This window comes from Melanostigma gelatinosum (genome assembly GCF_949748355.1).
Source record: "Melanostigma gelatinosum genome assembly, chromosome: 2".
Taxonomy (NCBI): Eukaryota; Metazoa; Chordata; class Actinopteri; order Perciformes; family Zoarcidae; genus Melanostigma; species Melanostigma gelatinosum.
The window spans coordinates 16,413,378-16,431,962 of NC_136635.1; the positions used below are offsets into that span (position 1 = coordinate 16,413,378).

The 18,585-nt window shown below is 40.9% G+C and overlaps 2 protein-coding genes across 2 annotated transcripts in view; one reads left to right on the forward strand and one right to left on the reverse strand.

Moving 5' to 3' along the window:
• fam189a1 (family with sequence similarity 189 member A1) overlaps positions 1–18,585 on the forward strand; it is a gene marked incomplete at both ends in the record, with an annotated part of 81,378 nt that overhangs the window by 29,338 nt on the left and 33,455 nt on the right. Inside the window, one exon of the mRNA XM_079284131.1 lies at positions 3,615–3,671. Coding sequence (XP_079140257.1) covers positions 3,615–3,671 — 57 coding nt within the window. The remainder of the gene's footprint in view (positions 1–3,614; positions 3,672–18,585) is intronic.
• On the reverse strand, positions 15,272–16,160 carry LOC306791002 (uncharacterized protein; the record flags this gene model as incomplete). Its single annotated transcript, XM_079287590.1, has 2 exons — positions 16,145–16,160; positions 15,272–15,750 (listed from the first exon to the last, which is right to left on the reverse strand). The coding sequence occupies exon 2, from the start codon at positions 15,677–15,679 to the stop codon at positions 15,272–15,274; it is 408 nt and encodes a 135-aa protein (XP_079143716.1). The 5' UTR covers positions 15,680–15,750; positions 16,145–16,160.

Below are 18,585 nucleotides of genomic sequence, written 5' to 3' on the forward strand. Positions count from 1 at the left end.
CAAGGTGAGTGAAGAAGTGGACGGTTGACTAGAGAGTGGAACAAGATGGAGAGGGAAATAGAAGTGAGAAGTCTGGATAGTGAGTGTGTAAGTGCAGAAATACACCGTGATTGAGTGGGCGCCGAGCAGGAGCAAGAAATACAGAGATGGAGTGTAATACAGGCAGAAATTGGCAAGGAAAAGATGGCAAAACTGGAAGAGAGAGAGCAGATATCAAGAAAATTGAAGGGAAGGAGGAGAGCTCGGTGGGGGAATGGGGAGAGCATGTTGGCGTTAAATGGAGGGTGAAGAAGGGTGAAAGGCACAGAGAGAGAACATGGAGGAATAGAGCGGTCCGGTACTCTTTGTTCACACACATGTCGATGATACGCAAATCCACACCTAGAGAAGCAGGCACTGTAAAAATGCAACACCATGCCCAGAGTGAAGCGTGCTGAGAGAATCATTAGGTTGTTCTTTTTAATCTAAATTTAATTAAATCAGGCATCTCGTTTAAAAAAGCGTTAGTGTGACGAAGTTATAAAAGTCAAACAGACGGTCTAAATCAAACGGACAGCTCAATAACAACATGGGAGTAATACGTATCAGAGGGAAGCTCAGACATCACAACAAGATGAGTCCAGATAGCTCGAATTGTTTCATTTCAGCCAGCGCATCAAGCGGAAGGGTAACTGGTTCCAGGTAGATGGAGCACAAAATCTAAAAGCAAATCAGTGCTAATGGAAAAACCTGGAGCGTCAATAAGTCCTGAGAGACAGCCCGATGAAGTCGCCATGGTAATAACACAAGAAGTCCTCCGACTTAAAGGACAAAATACACCGTGTGTCCATGCCAGCTCGATGGACTCATGGGAGTGTTTTCTGATCTGACGCCCTCATCAGCAGGACGGCATCGTTTGTCTGTGGCTCTCAAAACCGCTACAAATCACTGCTGGAAGATAAATCAGTGTTATTATGCCACTGTGCTATAGGTACGGGTTGGTTCGATTTAGGGACAAGAAAGGACTTGGCTACAGGTTGAGGGGGAAATCAGGGTTAGTCAGGGATCTCTTGTCATGGTTACAAGAACAACCTCTTGGTTGAGGTTAGGGGACGATTGTCGTCACGTTCAACAGAAACTCACGTTGACTGAAACTAACAGCGGTCACCATCCACCTCCTCTGTGGACTTTGTCACGCTATAGTAACGACACCTGACTTCCTCCTTTGCTGCCGTCTGTATCACTACGCTTTGCTACAGGGCTTTTTCAATGTTGTCTTTTGCATGTCAATTTTCTTGGCAGGACATTAAACGAACAGGAATTATTTAAGTGTGTTGCTCTTACAGTGTACTTTTATTATTCTTTTATATCTGTGGATTAAGTATTCTTGCAGTAAATATTTGGCCCAATGTGTGCAAGGATAGCCTGCAGCCCACTGTGATAGATGAATGGAAGATCTATGGATCTCATAGAAAACAGGTATAATGTACAACTGCTGTCGCAATCATGGACATTTTATTCTGTACATTATTCCTCAAAGCATATTCAGCAGAGCACAAAGCTTTGCTGTCTGCACTCCTACTGTATGCTGTCAATGAAAATCGAATTGATACATTGTACGATTAGACAAACTTAAGAATTTGGTGAGCTAAAACGTAACCAACATGACACCAGGTCACTGCACATGTTAGCTGTAAAAGTTCGTCATACCAACTCTGAACTGGATTTCCACCGTTCGGCTGAGATGAACTGCAAAACAAACTGAAGTTGGAGACATGAATTCCTCTCAGGGTTTTAATGAACTGATATTTGTGACTGTTTTAATGTGTGTGTGTGTGTGTGTGTGTGTGAGATGATTGCTTTGTGTGACTGCATTGTCCTGTTGTGATGTCTTGTGGAGAATGGAGATTGTTTTCATGTCTATCTTGTAACAGGACGATTGATCTTAGTGAGACTTCCTAAATGAATACATTTTCCCGTAACTAACAAATCATATGGGAGGTGAGTCCTGAACTCATCTTCCTGTTCAGATTGTGACTAAAGGAGCCTATTAGTCTGAGCTGTGATGTGTATCACAAACAAATGGCATATGTCAGGAAGTCAAGAAACACAGAATATCCATGAAGTCAACACTGGAACTAAACTGTATACTTTTAGCAGCCTATATGATGTTTTTTAGCCCCTGACAGTCAAATGAAATGAGAAGTACGTGCACAGTTTCCTGTATGGAGTATCAAGTTGTGTGAGGCGTGAATCACACTTGTAAGAAGCTGGAGACACTTTAGAACAGCTAACCAACTGTGAAAAGATGTAACTTGGCACTGAGGCACATTACAGTCCTAGAAGAGCTCACTGCGTTCAGTTTTCTTTAGCCCTGATTTTTATAGGACAATTTTGATTTTAGTTGCTTTAATAACATTGAACTTACGAAAAGTAAATGAGAACATGGTCACAGCACAGTAGTGAGGTCTGAGGGAGCTCAGACGATCACACAGGCTATAAGCAAGGCAAGGCAAGTTTATTTGTACAGCATATTTCAACAACAAGGTAATTCAAAGTGCTTCACATAAAACCATTAAAAGCATCAAAACACAAGGCAAAAGAAAAGGAGATTTAAAAACAATTAAGAACATTCATTGCATTACAACATTAAAGCAAGCCAACAGATTCTGCAAAACACTTCATTTGGAGGTAAAACAGAAAGTGAGGGAACCTGAGATGTTAGTAATAATCCCTCATTTAACTTTTTGTTCACCTTCAACCTTGTACATGCTCATCTACAGAGAGTATCGTATGTCAAAGCCAGGAAGTTGGTCTTTAAACTGTGAAGGATGTTTACAACAGACAGTTGGGTAATCATTTTGCCATGTGTCTTTGTTTACTTTTACAAAAGAGGGAGTTGGGGTGATGGGAAGGGAAGGGATTTTCTTCAATAGTTCTGACGTTTCAACTGTACTGTGCTCTCTCTCTTCATTAGAGAAAGAAAGTCTAGTGCCTGATTTATTCTCCGATGGCTGTGCGCCAATGCGTCCTGTGTGGGCACCTTCTTGCACACTCCAGCCATGCATAGTACTGCGGTGAATTGTGCGTGGCATGCTAACGTAGCATACCAAATGCTTACACTGACAATGCTAATATGCAGAAGTTAACATTGTTGACTGTGTTCAACAATCTTAGTTTATTGTGTTAGCATGCTAACCGTTGCTAATTACCAGTAAAGACAAAGTTCAGCTATGGGTGATGGGAACGGTCCAGTGTTGGGCAAAGCGTCATTTTGACCAGATGCTGCGAGATGAAAAATCAGGGAATCACCAAAGTCAGTAGCGCACATTTTCTGGGAATGGTGAATGTCATGATACCAAACTGAATGGCAATCGATTCAGACCAATCTGGTGGACCGACATTAGCATCCCGAGCTGCTAGCATAAAATATATGGAACCTGTAAGATCACCTGACTGCTCATTGTTCTTGCACCATCAAACTCATTTCCAAGATCTCCGTAATTATCTTGTTGATTGCAATGCTATCATTATTGATAGGAATTTCTCGTCAGACATATCCATCTTTGTTTTTTCGTATACTTGTCTGTATCAATCACCTCTTACAGCATCTGTTGTTGGGTCTTCTCTCCCAGGTGCTGCTCTCTGGACTGATTGGAGTGGTGTCATGGAAGAGGCCGCTCTCTCTTGTGGTGAGTGTCCTTTGAACGCCCACACTCAAGATACTCAAGAGAGGAGATGTGACGGGACACATATTTACACACTGAAACAGATACTTTGTTTCTTTTCTGTTACAATCACCACATACTGTATATATTAGTTTACACACTACACCAGCATACAAATCACGACACTGATAAGACATTTTACCTGCTGTATTTGATACCCTGCTATGCTGTAGCAAACACATGCATTACAATCATTACTTACTTTTTAAAATGAATCATTGATTTAATACAGTATCTCTAAGCCTATAAATAGACCTGAAGTTGTCATCTCAGTTTATTGATACAATGTGACAGAGTGCTAAAGATGTCTTAAACACAACCTTGGTCACACTTTAGCAGCCATAGAAACTGTAAATCTCTGTGAACACGGTTTCAAAGTTGTGGCATGTTCAGGTTGTGTTAAAATCCCTGGATCACAGCTCCAGTGTTGTATGTTTTCACAGCCGCTGGACTGGAAACTACAAGAGCAAAGTCAGCTCCAAGTCTTCGCAGTTTACACTTTTCTTCTCAGTGCTTGCACAGATGAAAAACCGTTGAACTGTGTTACTAATTCAGAATATGGTTTACCGTGTAGCTTTAGCCCACCACTTGCTTTTGATCGGACATCTGATGTTAAGCCTCTTTTTTAATTTATCATGGCTGAAAATAACAAAGAAGCTGGCACTGATTTGTATGCAATGTGGTGCTAAATTCTCCTTTCTACATGATTGACAGATGTTTCTCCTCTACGAGCAGACATCATTTCTTTCCTGCTTTGGTTTGGTTTTCTTTTTGTTTGCATATATTTAATATATATATATATATATAGATTCTCTCTCTCTCTCTCTCTCTCTCTCTCTCTCTCTCTCTCTCTCTCTCTCTCTCTCTCTCTCTCTATCTCTCTCTCTCTCTCTCTCTCTCTCTCTCTCTGAGTAAAAACGTTTGTTCGCTGGGTGTGAGCAATAACACACAATTATTTTGCTACGCCCTCATACTCCCTCAAATTCCTGAAGGTATGCAGTGCCAATTAACAGGTGAAATTGACCAAAGACCATTATCTGTATCATGTATATATATGCATTATTGTTTTTGCTCACTGACAGTTTAGATATTATATTCAACTCCTCCCTATACCGGCTGCTGCTGTAAATCACATACCATTAATAACTCAGTACGAAATTGACAATTAAGACAGTGAAGCTGTATGGAAAGTGACCGCTGTTGTTGTTTGTACACCTGATAAAAAAACAAGAACGCCAAAAACGTATTGTAACATCCTGTCAAATGGTCAAATCAAATGCAAATAATAGCCTATTTTGAATCATACATGTTGCTTCAGCTTGTGTATTTTCATCAGACATGTCTCTGACGATGTCTGTTCAGCTCCGTCTCTGCTTTGCAGACATCTAGGATCTACTCTCTCAACTAGCTTAAGAAACCTCTTTTTAATTTAAGAGTGCTTTCGTCAGAAAAGTCATAAGAAACTGTCATGTTAAATTTGCTGAGTGAAAGTGAAGGCTTTTTACTTTTGATAATAACCAGATAACAAAATCTTGCTCTGTTGCTTTACGTCTGAGTGGGGAAATGTTTCTCTCCATTTCTCTCCAACATTTCCAGAGTCATTTTTCTGCCACAATATCGCCAGAAAACCTTTAATTACATAAATTACATAAATCATACTTTTCCCCTCCTTTGAACTACAAAGAGAGATAGAGGGGCAAATGTGGTTTCCTTGTGACTGAAGATGATCTCTCTCTGACTGCATATCCTGTCAGTCTTTTTGTCCTTTAAAGATCAGGATGTGGGTGCAGCACAAACAAGCCCCTTCCTGATTCTATTTCATGCTCTCTTAATGCCATAAATAATCTCATCTTATTTCTACTGCTTCGCCACATCATGGTTGTACCCCTCCCCTCTCACTGCATCTCACTTGTCTCGCTCCCTTTAGTTTTATCACCTTGCTTGCCTGCTACACATTTCTGCATCCCTTCACAGTTATATTCCCCTCCCCCTCCCCGTCTTTGCCTTTGTGTGATGTTACAACAGAGAAAGGGATCGGAATCATTTCTGCTCTTGTGGATCAAAGGAAAGATCCTATCATTGGAGGTGTGAGCAGAAATTGGTCACACAGTGTGCACTGTAAAATAGTTAAATCCGCTTACCTCTCTTTCTTTAAAAAGCATGAGTAATTTACCAGAATAGTGTGTGCCTGCTAGTATATAGAGATGTCAGTCGGTAGCCACTGCTTCCTTTCTGAAGAGGGGTCTAAAAGGTAATATCTGGTGTGGTTTTTGTGACTGTAGCATGTAATGTTCAGTGCTGACAGTCAAGCTTCTCCATATCTGGCCTGGACCCAGCACTGACAGGCAGGTGACTAATACACCGGCTGGATGCTTTCAGGCCTGGCAATCCTGCACCAACCCACCAGCCAACTGTGGGAGGCCATGCTCTGCATCGTGATTTGTAATAGCTGGAGTTTCTCCAAACCGTTTAAGCATGTGCGTTACAGACTTGGTTTTCTTTGCTGACTTATTCAAGATCAAAGTATTGAATGATAAAAACAAGGTCTAGGGGCTAGTCCTACCATCTGGGCAGTTTAGGAGTTTACTCTATTAACAAATGTAGTGCTAACAGAATAAGTTAATTACTCAACTAGTCAGTTGACAGAGGATTTTGCTTTTTGTATTATGTCCATTCGCTTCCTTGCACAGAGTTAGATAAGAATATTGATACCACTCTCCTATCTGTCCATTACATCACAGCGGATTTAGAGCCCGCCAGTTAGCTTAGCAAAATGACTGGAAACAGGGAGAAAACAGCGAGCCTGAATCTGTCCAAAGGTTACAGAACTTTACAGAAACGACAAGACTCCAGTCCTTATGCTAAGCTAAGCTAACCTGCTACTAGCTGTATCTTCATAGTGAAAGGACAGGTGTAAGAGTGGGATTTCTATTATTTTCTATTTCCTTATGTTTGGATGGGCATGTTTTATTGTTTGATGCCATTTTATAGACAGAATGATTAACTGATTCATCAAATAACAACAATAATCTTCAGTTGCAGTTCTAAAACAATTGGGATAAAATATCGAAATAAATACTGTCAGTATTTTAATATATTCAAAAGTGTCCACAACACTCTGAGATTTCTGTTATACTGATATGAGTTGTAAATAAAAAATGCGAGATATGATTTTGGTTTTGACACATTGCAGTCAGCATATGACACTGAGTGCAATGTTTTGATGGTTGGAGACTGGATGCTTTCATGCCAGAGTGGGAAAAACAGGTGCACTATTGTGGGGAGAGAAGATGTGTTGAATATGAAATCCCCCAAACTTTCCTTGTAAACTCCACATCAAAGATAAATTGCTATATTTTTCTCTATGGAATGAGAAAATACACTGTGTCCATGTTTGGAGGAAATCCTACTCTTCGACCTTATCTTGTAGTTTCCGAGCCAGTCGAGTGTGCTTCGTTAATGCCGTGGCAGGTTTACCCCATATCACTCTGAGGCAGAAGAAAGACACGACTACCTGCAGTCTGCTGCTGTTTGTGACTGTGATGGATTATGTGTTTAGAGAGAGACAGAAAGACATGGCAGAAAGACAGGGCAGTTAGAGGGCATTAAGTCCTTGTTTGCCCTGCCGGGACAGAGATGGTCTGCAGTGTAGAGTATTTCATCAGTGGCCCATAGGCTCCATCACCATCGTCTTACATCCTTTGGCGATACACTGACTTAACAGACATTTAATTCAATGAAACTATTTGAGATTACTACATTGAAGTGCAAGTGTGTACAGTGCACACAGCAAATGTCTCTACATACCTCTAAACGTGTTTAAGTTACAGTTAATTATATTTGAACATCTGCAACTCCAATGCAGCTCTTACCAGCCGTAGCAGAACATCATCTTCTTGATTTTCTTTGCTTTTGTACAATTTGTTCCCTCTCAAGCCGAGCAGTGTACGAGGAGATAGTATCAAGAGGCAATTACCTTAGCTTAGCATTAAGACTGGAAGCAGGGGGAAACATTTTCATTGGTTCTGTTCAAAAATACACATACCATACCAACAACACTGAATTAACTTGTAACATGTTGCATCTCTTCTATTTCATCTGTACGCAAACTCAAGAGAGTTTGGAGCTCAACTCGAGCTGCCATTTTTGAATCTATGAAATGCGACCATTATAAAGTACATTTTACAATCAAATGAAATGGCAGAGGCTAAATGCAGTGTACCATACAGTTAGTGGTGTAACGGACCACTGTCGATCCGTACGGATCCCCTCTCACGGTTCGGCGCGGAAGTGTGAAATATAGTTTTACTGACCATCATTATCCGCCAATATTCAGTAAAATATGAGATCAGGACTTTGGCAATCAGACTTTTTTAGTCGCCGATCTGATAATGTAATCCGTGTTTAAATTGACAGGAGAAGAGCTAGTGAGGTTAGCAGCACCGCAAATTAAAGTTACGTTTACTTACATTATGATGCATTCAGGTTCTGTTCAGTGAAAATGAGTATTGGGCAAAGGTAGCTAGCTCGAAGCAGCTTATAATACATCATTGTTGTTATGAAGAAAAAAAACCTATAAATGACAATAACAAAATAAAATCGAACATTTGGAATTGTTGATGGTTAAACTGACTTCAGAGTGCGGTTGAAATGTTTATTATGGACGGTGGGCAACAACAATAGTCTGGAGCCTTGTAGACCAGCTGTATAATCAAAACAACAAAGGGATCTGGTTCTGCCAATATGGATCATCAACAATCAGAAATTGGTATAGGTGGCAAAAAAGTTATATTTGCTTCCTTTTTTCTTTTGTGCTGATTCGATCTTTCATCCGATCCGTGACTCTGATCAGTGATACGATGATCCAAACCGTGAGTTTTATGATCCGTTGCACCACTAGTTAATCGTGATTTCAAACACAACCTATTCTAGCTCTAGTTCTAGTAATTCTCAGAATTGAGGGTATTTGATCTTTCTAACTCTAAACTATTCCTTTAAGAATATATACCCAGTTTAGTTCGTATATATTGGCTGTTTCATTCAGAAAAAGAAAGCGATGCGTACACTGGACTGACCCGATACCTCTCTGGACTGAAGTGTAGCGTGGAGAGATTTAAATAATGGAGAGGCACAGCAGTCTTGAGGTGAAACGGTCACTGCACTTGGTGCCAGGCAGTGAGAGAGACTAACACGAGCAGCTACTTCACATTCATGTTTCCACAGGGATGTGAGTGCAAGCTGTCCTTTCGTGTTTTGAGCAGGGCTGTGAAGCTGAACCGTGCTCTTGATGTCAGACAGTGCTCGTCTGCACTACTGACTTTGTTTGCATGGACTGCGATTGTTGAGCTTATTCGCAAAGGGACAGTGTTTTTGATCAAACTATTCCAATGGCCAAAGGAACTATAGTGTTGTTTATGGAACATAGAGACAAACGCTGTTAAATATGCTGTTGTTTCTGCTTTCTGTTACATTGCTACTGGGGTTTACTCAATATGCAAATGTTTGCAAAAAACATATTTTGAGCTGCACGTTTTAGCCAGGCTATCATACTTTTTTTATATTTACGTATTACAGTCTGCCAGTGAATCCACCACTTTGTTCCAGACTGAAATATCTCAGCAACTACTGCGAGGTTTGCCATGACATTTGGTACAGACATTCATTGTTTCACGAGGATGAATCCTACAGACTTTTCCTCTCGTGCTTTGTTATTGTTCTGCTTTGAAAGCGTTAACATGTGACCAGATGTCATGTGGATGTTTTGCAAAATGCAGTGAAAAATCTAATTATAGTTTCATTAAGGTCTCACCTTCATTATACTTAGTCTGACTTTGACCTTGTTAGGATAATAAGAACACACTGTTTACAGAGCATTTCTTATTTACAGTATTGTTTTGATCAGTTAACTTTGGAAGATTACAGACCATGTGAATGTATGCATGTCTCTGAAGACCTACCAGCTGAGTAGAGCTTGTGGAACAAGCAGAGGAAATATTTCTTCATAACCCTAGAGGGTGTTTCATTTTGCTTTGCGTTACAGTCAGAAAATGAATTCAAGTTCATGGCAAGTTCATGCTCGACCTATACCGCACGCCCCGAGAATATTAAAACTGCATCTCTGCTGGGGAAATCTCTTTTCAGTGCTGGCCTCTTTTGTTCAGTATTATCAATGGAAATGAGATTATGTTGTACGTTCCCAAGAGTGTTTCAACCTGTTTTCAGCTCTCATAACACCACGGACTCCTTGAGAATACTTTAATTATTGCCGTAGTCATGACCAGCACTTATTGAACTGAGAACTGCTGGCCAAAACAAGTCCAGTATACATGGAAAACTTTATTTAGTGTAGCATCTCTCGGAGAGCAAGGTCACAAAGTGCTCCAAAAGAGTAGCATTGTTTATTTTTACAGTTTTTATGGTCTTGTTTTTTAACAAACACTGAAACATTAGCAACAAAAGACCTTAAGGAGCTGAGACAACGGTCAGTTTACAGCTGCAGTTTGAAGGCATCAGCAGGGGCCGCACATTGCGTGTCTATAAGAAGAGCGTCCCACAGTGTCAGATCCATCACTTCGGTGATACAAGGATGGAGCAGGTCAGAGATATACACACGTGCCTGGCCATGCAGGGATCTATTTTTGAAAACCAGAAGCTCAAATGAATCTTGAACTTGAAGGGAAGTCAAAATAAAGAGTGTGAATCATCAGCCCGATAGCTCAGGTGGTGATACGACAGGCCCGAGTCTGTATGTGGGTGCGTCCTTCGCATATCTCGAGAACCGATCATCACACTTGGCAGGTGTATTTCTGTGAAACTGAGGATGAGCAGTGTTGAAATAGTGCAATTTGGACACACAACACATTCAATATGAACAAACTTTGATTAAAGAAGCAACCAGCATTGTGTGCAGCAGCAATGGCGGGCCTTTACAGGCTGCAGCTCATTTACTGCAGTTCACCTTTTCTGCTGGATATACTGTAACGTTAATAGTCTAATCAAATATAACGCAGAGATTTCCAAGATTAGACTGAACAGCGGAGGAGAGGGACCCAATACACTGAGCAACCTTGGACGCTATGCTATCTGAAGCAATGACAAGGACCTTGGTTTTATCTGGGTTTACCTGTAAAAAGCCATCCAGTCTAGGCAGTCAGACAAGTGTGCAAAACAGCCAGAGCTTCTCAGTCTCAATGAGCTTAAATGACACCAAATAGTAAAGTGTGCAGTCAAGTCTTATGGGCTACTTCTAAAGGTATTATGATTTTCAAGGCTAATGTGATAATGTGTTAGAATTCTGGCAAACTCACTACCTTCTTTAAATGTATTCTTAAGACTCTTTTTTCACGTGGCTTTTTTTCTTACAGCATTTATTGTAACTATTAAATAACTTTCATCAAGTTTTATTGTAAATCAATTTTTTACTTTGTTTTTTAAAGGTGCAATGCAGTAAAACGAAAGTAAAGCAAAGTAATTACTGTTTGTCTGTCCTCTGCCACGCACTGGAGCTGCGCAAGTCATGGCTATATCCACATACATATACACATACATACATTACATATAAAACAATGTCTGTCATCTTATCAAGGCCTAAGCCTTTCAGAAGGATGCTGTGATCTACAGTATCAAAACCTGCTCTAAGTTCCAGAAGCACCAACACAGAGCATTCACCCACATCAGAAGATGTGAGTGACAGGTTGGACCCGGAGAGTGCTTCTGGCCTGATCCGAGGGATATGCTCATCCCTCTGCTGCCTGCTCGTACATGCCTGGGAACCTCAAAACAATCATCCATGTTGGATCTTCAAAGATTAGAGGCTGTCATCATGTTCTGTCACCCCCATATTTCTCACGCCATTTATCAATGTTACCTCCTGCTGGATACATAAACATGCACATGCTGTACTTACAGGCCCGTAGCTACCAACGGGGACATTTAGGACATTTTACAGCAAGCAGATTTCATTATTTCTAATAGACTCTCTCAATGTGAGCCAAATAAGCAAATCAATCTTTGTTAAAACTGTTAAACCCTTATGTACGTAAGCACAATCATGCACATTTAATCACTAAAAAGGCAGTAAGTAACAAATGCATATGCCTTGCCAGTCTAATAACAATCCAATCTTTTACAAGTGTTTGCTAGAATACAGCATTTTTAAGAATACCGTATATATCATCTAAGTAGGCATACACAACGGTGTTTTGTAGCTTTGGAATGTGTTGCCACCCCAACACTGCTGCAGCGTTTGTCAGGCGCCAGCTCGTACAGTCACCAAGGCAACCCTGAGGCAAAGAGGTATCCTCACAGGCAAACAATTTTGCTTCAAATGTGAGGCATCCCAAAATAGTGCCTGGATCTCACAGTGGAACTCACATCTTAAGAAAGAAACATGGGGACAGTGGTGTATAAAGTACTCAAAAGCCATACTTGAGTAAAAGTAAAGATACCTTACTGGAAAACTACTCAAGTAAAAGTAAAAAGTCACCTCTTAGAATACTACTTGAGTAAAAGTCTTAAAGTATCTGATATTTATTGTACTTAAGTACAAAAGTACTTAAGTATCAAAAGTAATTTTCTGACATTAAATGTACCTCATAACCTGAACATTAAATGAACATCATAACCTGTTCATTGAAAGTAAAAGTACAAGTAAATGCTGTTAATAAAAAAGCAAAGGGTCAGAATTGTGAGAATGATGAAGTTTATTCTTTTAAGTGCTGTGGCACCATGACCAAGGACATGGAGCTGTGTTGAACATAATTGGGTTGGCTGTGATCCATCCAGGAGCAACAATGTTCAACATAATATATTGTACATAAGTATACTTTTGCATCTACTATGAACTTATCATCATAATTCTCCGTAAAGCAATATGACACTATGAAGGAGTTGTAACAGTGCGTTTATAAGTCTGCTCATTAGACTAGAGGATGTAGAGGACCAATGCATAATATTATGTTCAGCAAAACATATCCACTTGATGCATCAGGTCAGTGTTTAGAGAAAGGACGCCTGCCTTGTAAACTCCTATGGGCCTGATTTAAACACAATAGACAAAGGTTTTGCTCAAGCTGAATCTGCAATTGGGCGACTGCTACCATCATAACTCCATCTGATCATCCACAACATGACTCAAATATCAAAACATGATCAATACTAAAGCAGCAACACAGTCATTACTTGAAACTGAAACATGTCCTGTTCATCTTCAAAAGAAGTTGGTTTTCAAAATTGCGAGAATTCAGTCTCTCTCTTCTTGGGTGAAGACTCGTCCTGCGATGCTAAATATCCTTTCACAGGCCGCTGAGGCAGGTAGAGGTGTGTTCAGCGTCACAGACAGCTTGCACACAGCTGCGAAGAATTCCCCGAATGCTGCGCTCTCGCGGCTCCTGTCAATCCGTGTATACAGCTATAGCTAACGTTAGCCAACTAGTGCTGCACAACTGTCAACACTTCCTCAGCTCACTAACTCGCTAGCGATCCACGGGTGTTGGTCTTCGTCACCACCGTCGTTTGTTGCGGGAGTAGCAGGTGCTTCCATTTCTGCTTCCGTCATGAAATCAGTCATCATAGAGTGGAATGCTACTCATGTAGTCGCTCGCTAGCTTATAGCATGTAGCATCCTGGGCATCACTGGGAATCAACACACTGCGGCTTTGAGAGCACTTGTTTGCAATTGCGCATTAACGTGATGAACCAATGATTTAACTTGCTGCTCGGAACACTGATTCACCAAACCTGCTTGCTTGCAGTCTGTGTTCCACCACAGTCCCCGACGCTGCTCTCGTGATTCATTTTGTTTCTGAAGATAGATTTGATTTTGTAGCGAGTAACGAAGGTTTCAGGGGAAATGTATCGGAGTAAAAGTATCAGTTTTCTTTGCAAAATGTAGTGAAGTAAAAGTAAAAAGTAAACAGAAATATAAGTAGTAAAGTAAAGTACAGATACCCAAAAAAACTACTTAAGTACAGTAACGAAGTATTTCTACTTCGTTACTATACACCACTGAAGTTATTTGTAGTTCCTTATTTTGTTATCATCTGTGGCTCTCCAGTGTTGGTCAATTCTATTTGATCATTTTTAAATAAACTACAGCAGTGTTATAAAAAGTGATAATAATTCATTAAGTTCCCACATTGTTTCCCCCTTATTCATTAACGTCACATCTTGTTCCCTTGCAGCTGCAAGTATGTATCATTACGTTATACGTTATTAAGATTTCAATTATTTCTGGTTAGGTTTGAATTAAATTGGGAAGAATAATGCTGCACGTTGCCGGCCGTAATCTAAAGCTTTCACCATTTTATTGATATCAACATGTAATGTTATGATCATCAATACTTAACAGTACCAACAGTAATGCCTTTGAGTCAAATGAAAATCAAAAAGACATTCAATTATTAGTTGAACGATATTTATTGTATGTTAATTGTTATACATTTGTTATACATTTTGAATTACATTAGAAATATCATGCTGAGAGTGGTTCAGTGGTCTGTGGTGGGTCTGGGTCTTCCTGGGATGATGGTTTGGAAGACGTCCACTCTCAGCTGCTTCAGGAGTGGGACATCCTTCTCATCTGGTCCTGTGGTGGTCCTGTGGTCATCCATCCTTCTCATCTGGTCCTGTGGTCCAGAGTGACCACATCCTCTCTGTTGTAGGAGATCCTGGATGTTGCCTCCTGTGTTACAGCCATCGATACCTGAGTAAAAAACTTTTTCTCAACATTAGTAATTTTTACCATCGCGCTGTCTGGTTCAGCCACCTTCACCCAACTATAAATAGAGAGAGTGAGTAAAATGAACAATCTTTGAATAACTGTGAATTAACTGTGTTAATGTTGTTATGAAGTGTTGACTTACCTTTGTCTGGTAAAGACATCTAGACTTTATGAATAAAAATACACAACAGAATAACTTACCTCTAGTTTCTGCATCGAGCATCAACGATTACTCAAAAGGAAAATCCATGGAAGAGATATTTAAAAGCCGTGCTGCAGGATGCTACCTATCGCCAACCCCGCCAGACGCAAGGGAAGGCTGTCTGGTGCTTTATCAGTCCTACCAGACACAAAGGTTTCACAATCCTGCAGCAAACAGGCTGTCGGTCTCAATCTGAGTCGCTGTCTTCAGCCGACTGCCAGTATCTTCTGTGTGAGGGGGAGCCGATGCCTGGAGTGGAGGGTGCTGCGTCCTCTTGGTCGTCCTCACCGTTCCTCTGCCTCTTCACACTTACCTGCTCCGTGCGATCCTCTTCCCTGGTCCTCTTGGTGGACTCTTCTGACCCCTGGAAGACCGGGGGCGGAGCCTCTTCAGGATGCTCCACACCAAAAGGGAGGGAGAGACGATGGCCAGCGGGAAAGGGACCACGAAGCAGCCGTCGCATCTTCTCCAAGCATCAACAATTAGTTAAAAGGAAAATCCATGAAAGAGATATTTTAAAGCCCTGCTGCAGGATGCTACCTATCGCCAACCCCGCCAGACGCAAGGGAAGGCTGTCTGGTGCTTTATCAGTGCTGCCAGACACAAAGGTTTTACAATCCTGCAGGAAACAGGCTGCCGGTCTCAATCCGAGTCACTGTCTTCAGCCGGCTGCCAGTATCTTCTGTGTGAGGGGGACTGTGTGTCGTCATCTATCCGGCTCTTCTTTGGGGAGGGGCCGATGCCTGAAGTGGAGGCTGCTGCGTCGTCTTGGTCGTCTTCACCGTCCCTCTGCCTCTTCAGACTTACCTGCTCCGTGCGATCCTCTTCCTCTTCTTCTTCCTCTTCTTCCTCTTCAGCCGGCTGCCAGTATCTTCTGAATGAGGGGGACTGTCTGTCGTCATCTTCTGATTCCTCTTCTTCCTCTTCTACATACCTGACGCCTCCCTCCTCCTCGTCAGCAATGTGCCAAGGCCACTGACCTGCAGGGAAGAGCTGATCATCACCATCCTGGAACTCACCTTCCACTCCCTCGTCGAAGGGGAAGAGCATGAAGATCCCGAAGATCGGCTCTGGTGCAGGAGGGTCTGGTGGAGGAAGTTCTGGTAGGACGCCGTTCAGGTCTGAGAGGGAAACATTTAAACTGTAAGGATTTCTCAACACATGAAATATTTCTGGATTACATTGAGCAATAATCAAAGATTAAATTAGAAAAAACGGCATCTATAAACCAACTGTGACTGCACTACAAGTGTCACCAACACACAAGAGGCTGTGCCTTTTAATATTTTAACAATAATATCAAACATAGTGCAGGACGCAGCACGCGCAGATGCAGTCCCGTACAGTTACTTAACAGATCGCTCTCTTGTCCCTCCAAAATAAAACACCACAACAACGAGCAAAGCGCATCTCAATGTTCAATGTCAAAGAAATATTTGATGCAATACGATGAAGGAAAAGGAGCAGATGTTTTTTCTACAATAACTCATGTTTCAACAGTGAAAATAAACCCACTCAGCGTCGCAGTGTGTCCCGGTTTGATTACGTATTACGTCATGACGTCCGATTACGATACGTAGTTAAGTCTTAACGTACGTTACCATGGTGCCCAATTTAAGCATGTATTTAGCATTGTATGAAAACGTTCTATTTTCAGAAATATACATTTTAATGTTAAAATAACCAAAATAACAGTGTTTTTAAATAATCATTTTACACGACGATCGACTAACGTCGTGACTTAACGTCGTTAAGTCGTGTCTGTTTCCAACAGGCCTGATAATATAGTGTCAACTGTTCACCTTTAAACTCAAAACGTTTCACTGATTTCAAAACTGACAACACTTTTAAGGATTTAAGGGGACGTATCAACAGAAAAATGCTAAAATAAATCTCAAAGTGATCTTACCTGGAAGGTCGGCGATGTCGATGTCCCACGTCCAGTCCAGCGGAAGCTGCGGGGCCATTGCTGTCAGACGGCTGGAGGTCTTTCAGGTGCTTCTGTTGTTCAGCGACAGTAGTTCAGTTCTCCAACAAGGTTCGTATCAAGTAGCTTTTCTCAAGAAGTTAGAAACTCAAAGAGTAGGCTCTCCACAGTACGGCTCTCAGGTCCAAGTGCAGAGTGAGCGATCACAAAGTTCTGAGGCCTTAAGTAACCTCGGTCGCGTCTGTTGCCATGGCATTTAGTCACGCGCGGTGCGCGACTGCGTGAGCGCGTGGTCAAGACAGAAAGAGAGAAATATGAATTATTTTCTCAAGTATGTATTATGACATACACATTAGAATAAGCAGAGACAGGTTGTGGAATGTTTACAACTCATATCTGTACAGAATAATAGAGCACTGAAAGATAATAAAAATAACTAGAGTATAAACCAAATAAAACACATATTGTATATAAGAGAACAGTGGCAGCTGGTGGACCATTTTCTTTGCATGTACTGCTTCCCTTTCCTACTACACAGCAAAATTGGTGTGAGTGTTAATTGGTGTTAAAGGATTACTTCCACAATACACACCGGTTTTACAGACTAGAGTTTTGCACAAAAACTCTTTTTTCTTCAAAACATCAAAAGACTGGATATACAAACACACAATATATTCTATATATTGATTTGATTGGCATTGTTATGAAGTCATTCATTCACAATCCCATAATTGCCTTTTTATATCAGATCAATGAGTGACCTTTGTAATTTCATATTTTTTAAATAACTTAACAGGAGCACTTCTATGATGGGGAAAAAGCAGTGGTGTATAAAGTACTCAAAAGCCATACTTGAGTAAAAGTAAAGATACCTTACTGGAAAACTACTCAAGTAAAAGTAAAAAGTCACCTCTTAGAATACTACTTGAGTAAAAGTCTTAAAGTATCTGATATTTATTGTACTTAAGTACAAAAGTACTTAAGTATCAAAAGTAATTTTCTGACATTAAATGTACCTCATAACCTGAACATTAAATGAACATCATAACCTGTTCATTGAAAGTAAAAGTACAAGTAAATGCTGTTAATAAAAAAGCAAAGGGTCAGAATTGTGAGAATGATGAAGTTTATTCTTTTAAGTTCTGTGGCACCATGACCAAGGACATGGAGCTGTGTTGAACATAATTGGGTTGGCTGTGATCCATCCAGGAGCAACAATGTTCAACATAATATATTGTACATAAGTATACTTTTGCATCTACGATGAACTTATCATCATAATTCTCCGTAAAGCAATATGACACTATGAAGGAGTTGTAACAGTGCGTTTATAAGTCTGCTCATTAGACTAGAGGATGTAGAGGACCAATGCATAATATTATGTTCAGCAAAACATATCCACTTGATGCATCAGGTCAGTGTTTAGAGAAAGGACGCCTGCCTTGTAAACTCCTATGGGCCTGATTTAAACACAATAGACAAAGGTTTTGCTCAAGCTGAATCTGCAATTGGGCGACTGCTACCATCATAACTCCATCTGATCATCCACAACATGACTCAAATATCAAAACATGATCAATACTAAAGCAGCAACACAGTCATTACTTGAAACTGAAACATGTCCTGTTCATCTTCAAAAGAAGTTGGTTTTCAAAATTGCGAGAATTCAGTCTCTCTCTTCTTGGGTGAAGACTCGTCCTGCGATGCTAAATATCCTTTCACAGGCCGCTGAGGCAGGTAGAGGTGTGTTCAGCGTCACAGACAGCTTGCACACAGCTGCGAAGAATTCCCCGAATGCTGCGCTCTCGCGGCTCCTGTCAATCCGTGTATACAGCTATAGCTAACGTTAGCCAACTAGTGCTGCACAACTGTCAACACTTCCTCAGCTCACTAACTCGCTAGCGATCCACGGGTGTTGGTCTTCGTCACCACCGTCGTTTGTTGCGGGAGTAGCAGGTGCTTCCATTTCTGCTTCCATCATGAAATCAGTCATCGTAGAGTGGAATTCTACTCATGTAGTCGCTCGCTA